This window comes from Lithobates pipiens, unplaced genomic scaffold (genome assembly GCF_037356315.1).
Source record: "Lithobates pipiens isolate NorthernLeopardFrog02 unplaced genomic scaffold, aLitPip1_a1.2 Scaffold_3, whole genome shotgun sequence".
NCBI lineage: Eukaryota > Metazoa > Chordata > Amphibia > Anura > Ranidae > Lithobates > Lithobates pipiens.
The window spans coordinates 200,114,646-200,129,955 of record NW_027507790.1 but is presented as its reverse complement, the minus strand read 5'-3'; the positions used below and the strand labels follow the sequence as shown (position 1 = coordinate 200,129,955).

The following is a 15,310-nucleotide window of genomic DNA, read 5'->3' as shown; positions in this document are numbered from 1 at the left end:
AATGCTCCCCGCTGAAACCACCGCCTGTGGAAGAGAATTCCACATCCTTGCCGCTTTTACAGAAAAAAAAAAAAGAACCCTCTACGAGGTTTAAGGTGAAACCTCTTTTCTTCTAATTTTAATGAGTGGCCACGTGTCTTATTAAACTCCCTTCCACGGAAACGTTTTATCCCTATTGTGGGGTCACCAGTATGGTATTTCTAAATTGAAATAATATCCCCTCTCAAGCGTCTCTTCTCCAGAGAGAATAAGTTCAGTGCTCATAACCTTTCTTCATAACTAATGTCCTCCAGTCCCTTTATTCGTTTTGTTTTCCTTCTCTGTACTCGCTTTATTTCCAGTACATCCTTCCTGAGGATTGGTGCCCAAAACTGGACAGCATACTCCAGGTGAGGCCGGACCAAAGTCTTGTAGAGTGGGAGAATTATCATTTTATCTCTTGAGTTAATCCACTTTTTAATGTATGCCAATATTCTGCTTGCTTTGTTAGCAGCAGCTTAGCATTGCATGCCGTTGCTGAGCTTATCATCTACTAGGACCTCCGCGTCCTTTTCCAGCCTAGATTCCCCCAGAGGTTCTCCTCCCAGTAAGTAGATTGCATGCATATTTTTGCCACCCAAATGCATTATTTTAGATTTTTCCACATTAAACCTCATTTGCCCACCCCATTAATTTGTTCAGCTCTACTTGCAAGGTTTCCACATCCTGCAGGAAAATGTGTTGCCCTGCTTAGCTTAGCATCGTCCGAAAATACAGAGATTGAACTTTTACTCCATCCTCCAGGTCGTTTATGAACTAATTAAATAGGATTGGTCCCAGGACAGAGCCCTGGGGGACCCCACTTTCTACCCCTGACCGTTCCGAGTACTCCCTATTGATCACTACCTTCTGAACTCGCCTTGTAGCCAGTTTGCAATCCATGTACTCACCAATTCTTCTCCTTTTTTTCACTTCTCTCTCTTGCTTTGTCCGCTTTTTCTCTCTTCCCTCACATTTATCCTCAATGCATATTTTTTTTCTTTCAGGTTTTGAATTTTTTGAAACCAGCGCCAAAGATAATGTCAATGTCAAGCAGACGTTTGAGCGGCTGGTGGATATCATCTGTGACAAAATGTCAGAGAACGTAGAAACGGATGCCGCCACCACAGCCAACAAGCAGAGCACAAGACTGACAGACAAGCCGCCTCCACAGCAGCCCAACTGCGGCTGTTAGTAGTTCCATGCAGGTGTCTTCAATGTGTTCTATTGCCAATAAGTATTAAAAAAAAAAAAAAAAAACAAAGGTCTATACCAGGCATGGGCATCCTTCTGGTATTCAGATGTTGCCAAGCTACAAAACCCAGCATGTGCTACCAGCCAGAGGCTGGTAGGGCATGCTGGGAATTGTAGCTCCACAATGGCCGGAGGAGGCAGGCAGCCTGACCCTAGTCTATATGCTTTTAATTTCTTCTGTCTATATATCTGTCTGGAAAGAAAAGAATTTGCTCTTTTTTGTATGGTCAGCTGATGAATGGTGGCCTGGAGGCTGAGACCTTACAATAAATGTTTCCTGCTGTTTGCAAGTTAAAATGGCTTTGTATGCTCTGATAATGTGTATGTTCCTGACTCCTCCTCCTCCTCCTATAACGTGAAATCTGCTCTTTTCCGAGAACGTTCTGTTCTAAGTGAATGACTGATTAGTTTTTGTGTGTAGTCATAGAGTGATTTCAGAAGTTGGTGTGGGGAAAGTATGATAGTGTTCTCAATAGATTGCTAAGGGTTAACATTATTACAGAAATATGCGTTTTACTGTCTTGAATGTGTTTATAATGTTTACACAGCTCTCCATACATAGAATGGGATCGAATTAAACCCACTTTGTTCTTTCTGTCCCAGCTTCCCCTAGACTTCACCTGTAATGCACTATTTTACTGTTTGAAAAGCCAGTAAAAAATGATTTCTTATATTTTTCCAACACTGAAAAATACTGCATTGTCATTACTGGAATCATATTGAAGGTAGAACCAGGTACATTTTGTGTTTCAGCATTTCACAATCCCTTTAATTTGCATAATAAATTATTATAATAAAAGAATAACCAATTACTTTTCAGTTAATTAGACCAAAAATACAGTTAAATTGACTGTAAAATACTCCTTTATCTATGCCAAGGACTTTATTTAATTTGACACTACATAGTAGTTTTGAACTATTGCAGGGTTCACTGTAACTTTCAAGAAACACTTGTTTGCTCTCGGTATTCCTGGAAAGCCATAGTGTTTTTAGACAGAGTTAAGCATTGTACAAATGGTTGGATTTTCCACCAACAGCCTGTCATCACACATTTCCTGTCGGAAAATCTGATTGTGTATACGAAGCTTTAGACATTTTGGATTTAAACTAAGCATTACTAGGTGTTGGGTGATCCTTTTGTGGAGTACTCATCTACTATTTTTGGGGCATAGTACCCTAAGCATCAAAAAATCAAATGGGACCCTTTTGCCTGGTTGTAAGTTCTCTTTGGTGAAAGTGAACTTTATTATCTAGACAATTAAAGACATTGGACATTAATTTGATATTGTAGGGTTGACTTACTAAAATTGAAGAGTTCAAAATATGGTGCAGCTCTGCATAGAAACCAATCAGCTTCCTTTTTCTTTTTTCTTTTTTTTTGTCAAAGCTTAATTGAACAAGCTGAAGTTAGAAACTGATTGGCTACAATGAACAGCTGCACCAGATTTTGCACTCTTCAGTTTTAGTAAATTAACCTGTGTATGTGTGGGACAAACTCTTATCAGAATAAGATAACTCAACAAAAGGTCAACTAGTCTTGTTGGAAATCTGTTTGCTCATTTTTGAGAAGTGCGTACTTAGAGACTTGAGAGAGAAAACATTTATTCACATTTTGCTGTTTATGTAACTGTTTTTATGTAAAAATATTCATTTTGTCCTCTCTGGCTCATGGCTATATGGGTATAGCAGAGGTAAATCAAGATAAAGGAACATATGATCTGTCTAATAAAGCATCATCTGCCACAGGGTATGGGTGCCTAGATATAATGATCAAGAGACTTATCAATCACAAAAATAAGAATTTACAGAATTTTATAATAAAATCTGCTAAAATGGCTCTTGATAATGAAAAAGGGTGAAGCTATGATTAAAAAAAGTAAGTATAGGTAAATACGGTCATATTTACAATACAGTATGGTATGCTGTAAATATGCTGTATCGTGAAATGCAGCTATGTTTTTTGGTTTTATTTTGAGGTAGTGTCTCTTAGCCAATACAATCAATAGGACTAATGCCGCGTACACACGACAGCACTTAAGTCCGGCAGACTTTCAACGGAGTTCTGACGGAGTTCTGACAGAGTTCTGACGGACTTTCCGAATGAACAGATTTGGCCACACACAATCACACCAAAGTCCGACGGATTTGAATGTGATGACGTACGACCGGACTAGAATAAGGAAGTTCATAGCCAGTAGCCAATAGCTGCCCTCGCATCGGTTTTTGTCCGTCGGACTAGCACACACACGAGCGGATTTCTCGGTAGGAACTGGGTCCGGCGGATTTCTGGCAGAAAAATTTGAAACATGTTCCAGTTCCAAAGTCTGTCAGACTTTTGCAAATCAAAAGTCCGCTGCAGCCCACACACGATCGAATAGTCTGCCGGAATCATTCCGTCAGACTTTTGATGTTGAAAAGTCTGGTCGTGTGTACGCGGCATTAGCATTATCATGATGACATAATCTACTACCCTCTTTAGCAATAATAGGCTGAATTCTGTGAAATACTGATCCAGAACACATTTTTTCTCATGTGAGGTCAACTAAAGCTTTCAGACGATAAAATACTAGATCATCCTACAAGCGGCTGCATCAATGTGGATATGGCATGCACTGTAAAACGAAATAATAATATAATTGGTGAAATTACTTAAATGTATGCTGAAGAACTATTCTAGAGCAATGTGCCTCAAACAGTAGGTCAAACATAGACTGCATTCAATTACATATGCTAGCATTATTGTGAACCGTTAATGTGCAAATAAAACACACAAGCTAAGCTGTCATAAAGTCAAGGTATAATGTTAATAAAAGTGATTTCTATATTACCAATACATTAATTGAAATCCCTCTTAAACCTATTTATAGTTAATAAATAAGTGTTTCACATAATGCTGATACTAGCATTTTAGGCTTTTTTCACTTACCCTTACTGAACCCGACTCACTTGTTTATGTTTAAACTTTTTTTCTCTTAGAGCCGGTTCACACAGCGGGCGATGCGAGGCGACACGACTCGCCTCGCCTCGCTCTCGCAAGTCGCCCCCATTCTGTACAATGGAACCGTTCTGAGAGGAGCGACTCGAGTCGCTCCGACTCAGAAAAAAGGTTCCTGTACTACTTTTGGGCGACCTCGGGGCGACTTGCATTGACTTCTATACAGAAGTCATTTGCAAGTCGCCGCTGAGGCCGCGGCAGGTCGCGGCGAGGCAAGTCGGAGTCGCCTCGCTTCGCCTGCTGTGTGAACCGGCCCTTACACCTCTTTTTCTCCTTTGTTTATTCATATAATAATAAATTTAAACTTTTGGTCAATGTCCATGACTAAAGCTATCTACAGACTTCAAAGGTTGAGCAGCCTGTAGGGGGTAGGGGGGTGAACAGTTGACACTTCTTCCATGTTTCCCTCCTCGTTGGCTCCAAGTGTGGATCACTAGGAGGACCACCCCGAGGTGGGTTCTTCTGGTGCTACACTGGGAAGCTTGAACAGGGTCACTACCATACACATGGGCTACCTAATTTAAACAGACGACCGAACTCTAAGTCGCTCCCTCAGTGTTAACGTATACCACCACTGTTAGTGATGCAATTAGGAGGAACATGCTGAGCCAATGCCCTCTCCACCTGTCTCCAGTACCTCATTCTCGGTAACATAATAGGGCCCGCCCTGCTCCTAGTGCAGGCTCCATGTGCGCACTTACTCTTCCTCTTCCATACCTGTGCACAGACTGAGGACCTCTGCAGTGCTGATCTACTCCCATTGCTATGGGAGATGGATCGCTCATGGAGAGAGTGCTGACAACAACTCCTCCTGCAAGAGGCTATCCCACCTGTCACATGTACACACTTGTGACAGGCTGGTTGTGAAAAATTTGTAACCACTTGTGTCTTCACACTGTATTAACCCTTGTACTGCTGTCTTCATACTCCAGTGTGTTTGGCTGTCCCGACTGTGAACTGTGTGCTGGTTACTTGCATTACACCTCTTTAGTAACTTCAGACCAGGCAAGGACTAAGTATTCGCTGCATACATAACAAAGTGCACAGTCTTTTTCTAACATTCGTAATCCCTAACTCAGGCTTGGTAACTGCCCAAGCATACCTGCACAGGATAGAGTCTATTATGGCAGAGCTTCAGTTCTCAGTGGTCCCATACTCTGTAAAAGGCTCTTTAACCATAGATGCTTCACCATCAGCTGTAGGCTATTTGGACGGACTGCAGTAATGGCATAATGGCCTGAATTATGCACACCCCCGAATTGGACACCTGTGCAATTTTTATACAGTACAGGACCAGTGGGTTGACCCAACAAAAACCCACCAAGAAAGATCAGGAATGTATGTTAAGCTCTGGAGCAGCGTTAAATTCAACCTGCTTACAAGCCCTGCATACACGATTCAGCCACCACACTATGGAGGAGAGAGGGGGAAATAGCTGGGTGCCTACTTATATTGGGGTTCAGGGGAGGAAAGAACAGATATAAGATGGGCAATAACCGAACTGGCCCATGAGCTGAACAAAAGAGAATCAATCAGTTCTCCCATTCATACTGACAATGTGGATGAAAGAATATCCACTGCTGGCTATTGTATTCAGGTAGCCCATTATATAATGATGCTGCCAAACAGTGATTACATCTGATCGATTTTTTTTGTTTGGCGGATAGTTTTCCACCTAGCCCAACAAAGGCTTGCAGGGCCAGCCATGGCCCAAATTTTGCAGCAGAAATCTACCAAAATTCGAGATGTGTATGTCCATCTTAAGGTTATTTCTGCAGCAGAAGCAACCCTTGGAAATGTCTGCCATGCTTTCAATGAACACATACCTCTGGTTGAGAAAAGCTTCAAGATTACTGGCCATCCAGCCCATTACTACCCTAATTAATGGTCATGTGACTAATGGAGCCATCTGATAAACCAAAACCCCTTACTTATTGCCATATGTGATTATACTGGCCAATGAATAGCTTATTTTGTTTGTATATATAAAAAAAAAAAATGACGAGCTCTGTAAATTCAATATTTGCTTTGCTACCATGCATGTTCATCTAAAAGTTCTTATCACCACACTTTAGGTAGATAGACTACAGACAATGAGGTGGTAATGCTTAATGGGTTTAGGGGTCACTTGAATCTCTTTCTGCTGAAATAAAATTCAGACTACATAATAATTTGTCATTCTGAGACTAAATTCAATTTTTAACTGTCATAGAACTTCTCTCTGTCTTAAGCTGGTCATACACAGACTGTAGGATGAACAGAAAAACTCTCACTGTTTCCTCAATACATGCTAAACAGTGTGGAAGAACGAATCTCTTGCTATGATTATTGTAATAATTGAACAGTGCATGTCTATATCTGCTTGGATGCAGGCACTGTTCAGCTGGCAAATTTTCTGCCCGACTCCTTTGATTTTGGGTGGAGTGGTGCTGACAGGACCGCCCATGGAGCAAAATGTCAGCTCATTTATCAGGAATTGCTACTGTATGGCCAACTTTAGCAGAAGCACTTTCTTTGCTTGAAAAGTGCAGAAAACTACTGACCCCAACCTGACAGATTTATGACCTGCCCCCCTACAGGAGGAAATCCTTTACTGACCTAATAGCAGTCCTGTATATGTCTGCTACTTTAATCACAAGACAAATAACACATTGGAAGTTCTCACGTTAGTGCTATACAAATAAAATGCATTTAAGTGATCTCGTGTGTAACAAACCACATAGAATTTAATGAAAAATTAGAGAAAGAAAACACTTAATAATAGACCTAGACTTACCTGTTAGGCCCATAAAAGTAAATAGAGATGGGATGTTTCTGTAAGCCAAACTGCAGTCGTCGGAACCATAGGCAAAAGTCTCCTATTATTGAATTTACCATTTGTAAGTTCACTTTCCAGCCCTCTATATTTAAAATTTCTGTTATGCATATAACCAGTCATATACAGCTTCAATAAGACCACCGTACAACTGAACTACTGAACTACTGTCCCCAAAATATATTGGTGGAATATCCTATTTCTGATTAGTCAGATGTATACGGTATATATATATATATATATATATATATATATATATATATATATATATATGTATATATATATATATACGGTATATATATACACACGCATATATGTTATTTTGTACCTTATTCTATAAAGTTCATTGTCAGTATATGTGTATGTAAGTGTTAAATGTTGCCGTAATACAGGAAATGCTTTGTGCTGCTTGAGATGTTAGTTATATACTAGTGTATCTATACCAAAAACTTTTTTTCTAATATTGAATAAATTGGAAAAAGGTTACTTGTTGGGTTTTACAGCTTTGTATTGTCAGGAAAATTGACAATACAAAGCTGGCAGAGGTTCTGGCATTCCAGAACAAAAAATTGTATCAAATACTTACCATAATTTTCCTTCCCTGACCATATTCCATGGCAGCGTACATACCCTTCCTTTTTTTGATTTTGTTATTTTTACATAGAATGGGGAGGGTTGCTCTAGCTTTCCTTTTACAGATTGAATCAGGTCTTGTGGGTGGATAGAGGGGCAGAGTTATATCACATGTATGCTGCCACTGATTGGTGTGGAATGGAAAATTACGGTAAGTATTTGATACAGTTTTTCATTTTTATGTCTGTGTTGCAGGCGGAGAGATTTACCCCCCACTTCCTGTGCTCAGCATAACCTTTGCTTTGCTGGAGCGAAGGAATCTCTCCAACAGAGCCTCCGCCATCAGTAAAACCTGACAGGACTTCTAATCCTTCCTCAAGCTAAAAGAACAAGTTTTAGCTATAGATACAATTGAATATTAAGATACCTGATCTAAATAAGAGAATAATATAAGTACAGTTAAAGAAGAATGTATATCTATTGTAGGGTTTGTAACTTTTTTTCAAATGATCTAAAATGATCTAAGAAAGAAAATTATTAATATTGACTGGAAAATATTCAAGTGTCATTGTCAGAGTCTACTCTATCAGAATATAAAAATGATATATATTTAAAAAATCATGTTCATATTTCTGAAATTGAAAGTCTTATCTTTTTTAAAAAAAAGGTCATTCATTAATTGCGTTAAAAATGGCGGGGGGGTGTTAGTGTTAGGACTAATGAGGGTTAGTGTTAGGGCTTATTCACACGTGTGTTGATTATGAAGAACAAAGCAATGCTCATTAGCGCTCCTATGGCATTTATGATGTGTTCTGTTACATTTATGTAGAGTTAAAAATGCTTCAAGAATGCTTGATAAATTCCCATGGAACCATTGCTTTAATAGTGGGAATGATCTACTTTAAAGAGGAGCTCCAGGCTCCTTCAGAAAAAAATGAAAAGTCAGCAGCTACAAATACTATAGCTGCTGACTTTTAATATTGGGAAACTTACCTGTCTTGGAATTCAGCGGTGTCTTCACCCCAGATGATTTTTTAATCGGCTTTTGGGTGCTGCCACCACCATTTCTTGTAAGGGAAACCAGCAGTGAAGCCTCTACTGAGCATACGCGAAGCGCGCTGTGCTTTGTGAGTGGCCTGGCAGTGGGGGACGGAGGAGGGGTGCTGAACTTCCAGGTGACTTTGCCACTGTGAAGTCACCCGTGAGTGGGTACATGTCAAAACCAGGTACCCGCTCCCCCAAAAGGTGCCAAATGTTGCAGTGGAGGGGGGGGGGGGAGAAAACAAGCAACATTTCCCCTTTTGGATGGAGCTTTAAGGTGTGGTTAGATTGTGATGTGATAGCAGGAATTTGTGTGAATTCTCCACAAGATGGATTTGTATATGTTGCTATCTTTGACACTTGGCTTGGTCCAGCTCAACTTTGCTGACACAAAAAGCTTTGCCACTGGCAGTAATGCTCAATGCCTCTGCTCCTACCTAGCACTGTCAATATTGCTGGCTGGTTTATGCTTTTGCCTGCACACAGAACAAATGGTGTTACCACACAGCTGCTCTGTATAACCAGAAAGTGGCTGGAGCTGCTCTGTCCCAATTCTCAGTTTTTTTCCCAGTGCATTCTGGGATACAAGAACTTCCACTACCTCTCCCCCAATGCCCAGATAACACTTCGTAAATGCTTCACTAAGACATCATAAATGCTCTAGGCGCTGTTGAAGTGTGGTTATAGAGCTTTACCATTGAAATCAATGGAGACGGCTGATAAATGGTGATGCCTCGTGAGAGAGACACATTGCTTAATTTTTAACATGGCATGACATAACACAACACTGCTGCTCCTCTGTGAACAATACTATGTGGTGCCGTTGTAATATTCATGGCAGGTGTTGACGGACAGTTATGAAGCTTTAAAAATGACAAATAAATGCTGCATAAACAAACGGTATTGACAATGTGAATGAGCCCTTTGGGTTACAGGTAGGGTTAGTGTGAAGGTTAATGTGAATGTTTGTGTTGGGGTTATATGAAGGGGTAGGGCTACAGGAAGGGTAAGGACTCAATCACACAAGCTTTGATCTCTGAAGAGCAATCTACATTCAGATTGATCTCCAGACAGCATTTGACAGGCAATAGGGAGATGTTGTATCACCTCCTTGCTGCCTGCTTTAACCCCTTGAACCCCACACCAGCACACTGGAGTTGTATTCGGTTTGCAGTACGCCTAGTGTGCTAGTGTGAACAAGCCCTTAGTATGAGGGATAGTGTTAGGGTTACAGTAAGGGTTAGTGTGAGGCTTTGTGTAAGAAGGGATGGTGTTTGGATTACAGTGAGGGTTAAAGGGAAGGTGAGTATGAAGGTTAGTGTTAGCCCTTGTACACGCGGTCGGACATTCAGACAACAAAATCCTTTGGATTTTGTCTGACGGATTTTGTCCGAAACTGGTGTTGCATACACCTGGTCGGACAAAGTTGTTGGAAAATCTGATCGTTCATAATGTGATGCCGTTATTTCGTTACGACGGAACTACGTTCAGGCTAGTAGCCAATAGCTTTGGTCTAGGAATTTGATCTGAGCATGCGTGGCACTTTGTCCGAACGGAATTCTCTACAAACGATCGGACAAAGTCCGATCGGATCATGTTGTCGGAAAATTTTATAATCCCAGCTCTAAAACTTGGTCGGATATTCCGACGGAAACAGTCCAATGGAGCCCACACAAGGTCGGATTATCCGACAACACGGTCCGATTGGACATTTTCCGTCGGAATGTCCGACCGTGTGTACAAGGGCTTAGAGTTACAGGGAAGGTTAAAGTCAACATTCCAGGGTAAATGAGTGTAAAGGTAAGTGGTTAAAGAGGAGCTCCGGCCGACCTCCCCCATTTTTTTTTGTTGCCCCGCTTACCTGAAGGTGGTATCTTTACAGTTCAGATACTCACCTACCCAGTGGATCCAGCCTTGTCCTGCTGTGATCCTCTCATGCCCAGCCACAGCTCCGTCTCGTACCGCCATGTTCTCTCTGACATCATCAAGAGGCCCCCTGGCTCTTCCAGGCTCAGCAGGCAGGCCTCTCAATGACGTGCCAATAGGCCTGCCCCCTCCTCTTTTTCTTGAATGAAAGGCTATGCCTCCTGGGATGTGTGTTATTTATATCAAAGGAGGCACAGCGGGCAATGTACGCATCATTCGCCTAAGGTGAGTGACATGCATGAGGAGGCAGGGCGGGCTTTATTTAAAAAAAAAGGTGTAAACAAAGGGAAAAAAAAAAACTATTCCTGCAGAGGAAGAGAGGAGGGGTGGAAAGGTGGGATTGCCATTGGGAGGCTGAAAGCCTGCTTTAAGTTGGAGTTACAGTGAGGGCAGGTGTTGGGGTTCCAGGGAGGGTTAGTGTAAGTGAGACTTAAGAATAGGGCATCACTATCTGCAGCAGCTCAGCGCCAGTATCCCTGGTCTGGAAAGTAATGTGTATAAATTAAACGTTACCTCTGGTGCATCAGTGGTTGGGGGGGAGGGGAGGTATGAGCTCTGTTTCAATCTCATGCTTATTAATGGTTCTCCTGTACTGAGTGGCCAAAATAAATGCCTTTTACTGCCCTGGATACATGATGGAAGAATACAACAGGAAACCGAGCATGATTTTGATAAATACCATGGCTTACATATGGAACATAGAAATCCTGCCCCATCTTTCAATTTTTTATAAAACTTGGGAAAGCCATGGTAAGCTAGCTACATGTTACAATCATGCTATTTTCTGCATTGTTTGCCTGGGGGGATCTAATAAAGATCTAATAACCTACTTCATTCCAGTCCCGATGTTGGGATGATTGCACAATTTCTGCTGAGCACCAGCTGAGAGACACAATATTGCTCTCTAGTAATGTCCTCAATTCTCCAGAATCAGAATGGAGAACAGATGCAGGTGAAGACAAAACACAACACAAGACCTTAGCTATCCGCCACTCATAGATCTGAGACTTCATTGTGCTGTGTAAATCTGTGCCACTGTGACCCTCCTGTGCATTGTTGTGCATTGTGTCTTGTAAGTGCAAAACGTAAGTGTGCTCAGTGTTGCATGAGTTAATGTTTTCAATATACAAATATACATATCTATATTTTTCTATTACGAAAAAAAACAACTCTCACCTGAGAGTTCTTGGGCCATGAAGTGCAATATTTGATGACCTCTGTGGTGTATATATTATTGGTGTGAACGTGTATTTGATGGCTGTGTTGAGTCTTTGTGGTTAAATACGTGCATAGTAATTAATGAATTTATTGTAAGTAATAGAGTTTTATTTAGCAAAAGCGCAATGGCATGGATTGACCTACAGCTGCCAATCAGCATTCAGCAGTATTGTTTTGTCATGCTAATGTAACAACATTTCTGATTGGTTACTTTGGGTTAGTGCACATCACACATCGATCTTTGCCTTATTAACTAAAGGCCATTGTGTCTCACACTGGAAATATAATTGTAAGTTAACTCTCAAGCTATTTTAATAAACAAGCTGTTGTATTTTTGCTGTAAATGAATGCGACTAACGGTACATATCTATGTATTTGTGTTATACACATTGAAAAAATGGTGTATGATCTGTATGAAGGTATAGTGTTTGTGTTTGCAAAATTATCCAGTATATTTATCCTTTTATTACAATCATGTTCTCTAATTAAACATACTTTCATCTACATTCTTCTTTATTTCCATCTTTGGCTGTTTTAGCAAAATAATATATTTTTATAAATTCAGCATTTGGAAGCTGCCATCTCTAACTTGTTTATCCAATGCCAATCTAATGCTATGCGTCTGTAGAGATGCATGTATGTGAATATGTATTATTTATACCAAGTAAGCCTTTGTGCTTGTAAAATATTTACTGTCTACATCACGTGAAGTATGCGCCAAAGTTTAGGTGGCAGTTTCTACTGTACATCTCTTAATATGCAACCCTTCTCAAACCTCTTCAGAAAAAGTGACCAAGTCCTGCATGATTCAGGTTTTTATGTTATCACTCACACCAAATACATCACTCTGCTTTTGTATTTTGTCTGCTTACTGGTGGAGGAGCACCCTGAGCCAAGTTCATTATAAGTCATGGCTAGTCAGACGCCTGACTCACTCAGCTTCTAAAGATCCAGACAGCAGTTAGGTACTCAATACACAATTGTTGTGCTGCAGTTGTAAAATCTTGCAGATAACTCAATGTGTTCGGGTCATTTTTTTTATCTCTGCCAAAAACAAATGTCACGAGGGACTGTGCTAACCAGCTTGCGTCAGTACATTCGATGATACCATGATAGTCATTGTAAAGTATGTCAAAAAATGTTTGAATTTAAAGTGGTACACACACTGACTAATTTACATTATCCCTTCTAATTCGGTATGGGGATGATGGTACTGTAATTATTTTAATTTAAAAACCAAACATCTAAGTATCTTTTTCCTAATCGATATGCAGCTGTCACATGACCCAGATCCTTCCCAGCCTGTCTGCAAGGAAACATAAGCAGGAGGAGCTTCTAGTCCTCTGCTGCTGGTCACAAGTTCAAATAAAAAAAAAAAAGCCTTTAGAATACAGAGTAAACATAAATAATTAAAGTGGAGTTCCACCCAAAAGTGGAACTTCCGCTCATTGTACTCCTTACCCCCTCTGGTGTCACATTTGACACCTTTCAGGGGGAGGGGGGACAGCATACCTGTCTTTCACAGGTATGCTTTTCCCACTTCCGGGAACCTCAGCCACAGGTATTGACATCACGGCTGGGGCTCCCTCCTCCTCCCCACATCGCCAGGCCGATTGGAGAGAGGAGCAGAGCCTCGCACTTGCGCAGTAGGGTTACCTGCGTGAAGCCCAAAAGGCTACACTGCCGGGTTCCCTTACTCGCAATGGAGGCGGCAGCACCCAACAGCTGATGGAAACATCAGTTGCGGTGCCGACATCACTGGACTCCAGGACAGGTAAGTGTCCGATTATTAAAAGTCAGCAGCTGCAGTATGTGCAGCTGCTGGCTTTTAATTTTTTCAGCGGTGGGCAGAACTCAGATTTAACATCAATAAACTGTTCTAAATTGTCATACAAATATATTTGAAATACATTTTTTTGGTGGATTTCTACCAGTCACAGGCTGTGTCACACCCCTCCAGCCTGTGTCTTAGAATAAGAGGGAGGTGAAGCATCCATTCATCTACCTGTAATATCCCACCCCCATTGTGTTTAGCTGGTTAGTGGACATGGAGGAGGGAGGAGGGAATGGGCTGTCATTTACCATTGTGTATACACCCACATGTGTGACTCTATAGTCACATGGGCTACTCAGGTGGGATAGGGAGGAAGTGCTTAGCATAGCAACTCACTGAAAACTGAGCAACGGCAGAGCTGCCAACTCTGCTCTGCAAACTCCCTAGCTGAATTGGGGACATGAACAGAAGGTGGAGATAGAGAGGAGCAGGATCAACCAGGTTTTTTGCAGAATACAGAAAACAAATCTCATAGTGAATGAGTGAGTATAAATAACATGTAATAAACCACTTATTGATCGTTTTTTTATGATGTGTGTTTAGTGACACTTTAATATTTAATTTTGGAGTGAATGGACTTTCCTGAACAGAAACATATAGCTCCATCCTGCTCCTTTGAATTTCCCAGTCGCTGCAGTAGAAAACGAATGTTGATTTGATGCCACTAATGATGATGATTTTATGAACGTTATTAAAACTAACATTTTCTAAGGCAAATCTACTAGATCATGGCCAGCTTAAAGTGATACTAAAGCCTCATTTGTTTTTCTCTAAAAATAACAAACATGTCATACTTACCTACTCTGTGTAGTGGTTTTGCACAGAGCAACCCCGATCCTCCTCTTCTTGGGACCCTCGCTATCGATCCTGGCCCCTCTCTCCTGTTGAGTGCCCCCACAGCAAGCAGCTTGCTATGGGGGACCCATGCGGAGCAAAAGCTTTGTGTGTCCATTCAGACATGGAGCTGCAGTTCTGCCCCGCACCCTCTCTCCTGATTGGATAACTAACTTTGATTAACAACAGCAGCTTCTGTGTCTCAGCCAATAAGTAGGAAGAGTCCAAGACAGCCAAGGCGCTCCTACACATCGCTGGAGGAAGATCGGGCTCTGGTAAGTATTAGGGGGCTGAGGGAGGCTGCTACACACAGAAGGCTTTTCATCTTAATGCATAGAATGCATTAAGATCAAAAAACCTTCTGACTTTACAACCTCTTTAGGACATGTTAGATTCTTCTGAACCACCAGCAATGGATTAATTGTACCTTGGGCCCCAGGCTTTCAGTTCATGGGCCCCACCAGCCAGTTTAAAGGGTTTATTGATAAGGCTCAGTGTACGCAGGTATTTGTGAGTTGTTTCTGGCCTGTTTTTTAATAGAAGTACCGTATATACTCGAGTATAGGCCGACCCGAGTATAAGCCGAGGCCCCCAATTTACCCCCAAAAAACTGGGAAACCTATTGACTCGTGTATAAGCCGAGGGTGAGATATGCCTGTCCATCCCTGTGTGTGTGTCCATCCATCCATCCATCCCTGTGTGTGTGTGTCCATCCGTGTGTGTGTGTGTGTGTGTGTGTGTGTGTGTGTGTGTGTGTGTGTGTGTGTGTGTGTGTGTGTGTGTGAGGCCTTGTGTGTCCAGC

General features: G+C 41.4%; 1 protein-coding gene across 2 annotated transcripts in view; it reads left to right on the top strand.

The window, feature by feature from the left end:
* Positions 1-12,344, top strand: part of RAB3C (RAB3C, member RAS oncogene family) — a 280,497-nt gene extending 268,153 nt beyond the window's left edge. For both annotated transcript variants that reach the window (XM_077462690.1, XM_077462689.1), the window contains exon 5: positions 1,026-12,344. In XM_077462690.1, the coding sequence (XP_077318816.1) occupies positions 1,026-1,213 (188 nt within the window). In that variant the 3' untranslated portion in view covers positions 1,214-12,344. The remainder of the gene's footprint in view (positions 1-1,025) is intronic.
* Positions 12,345-15,310: the final 2,966 nt, after the last annotated feature.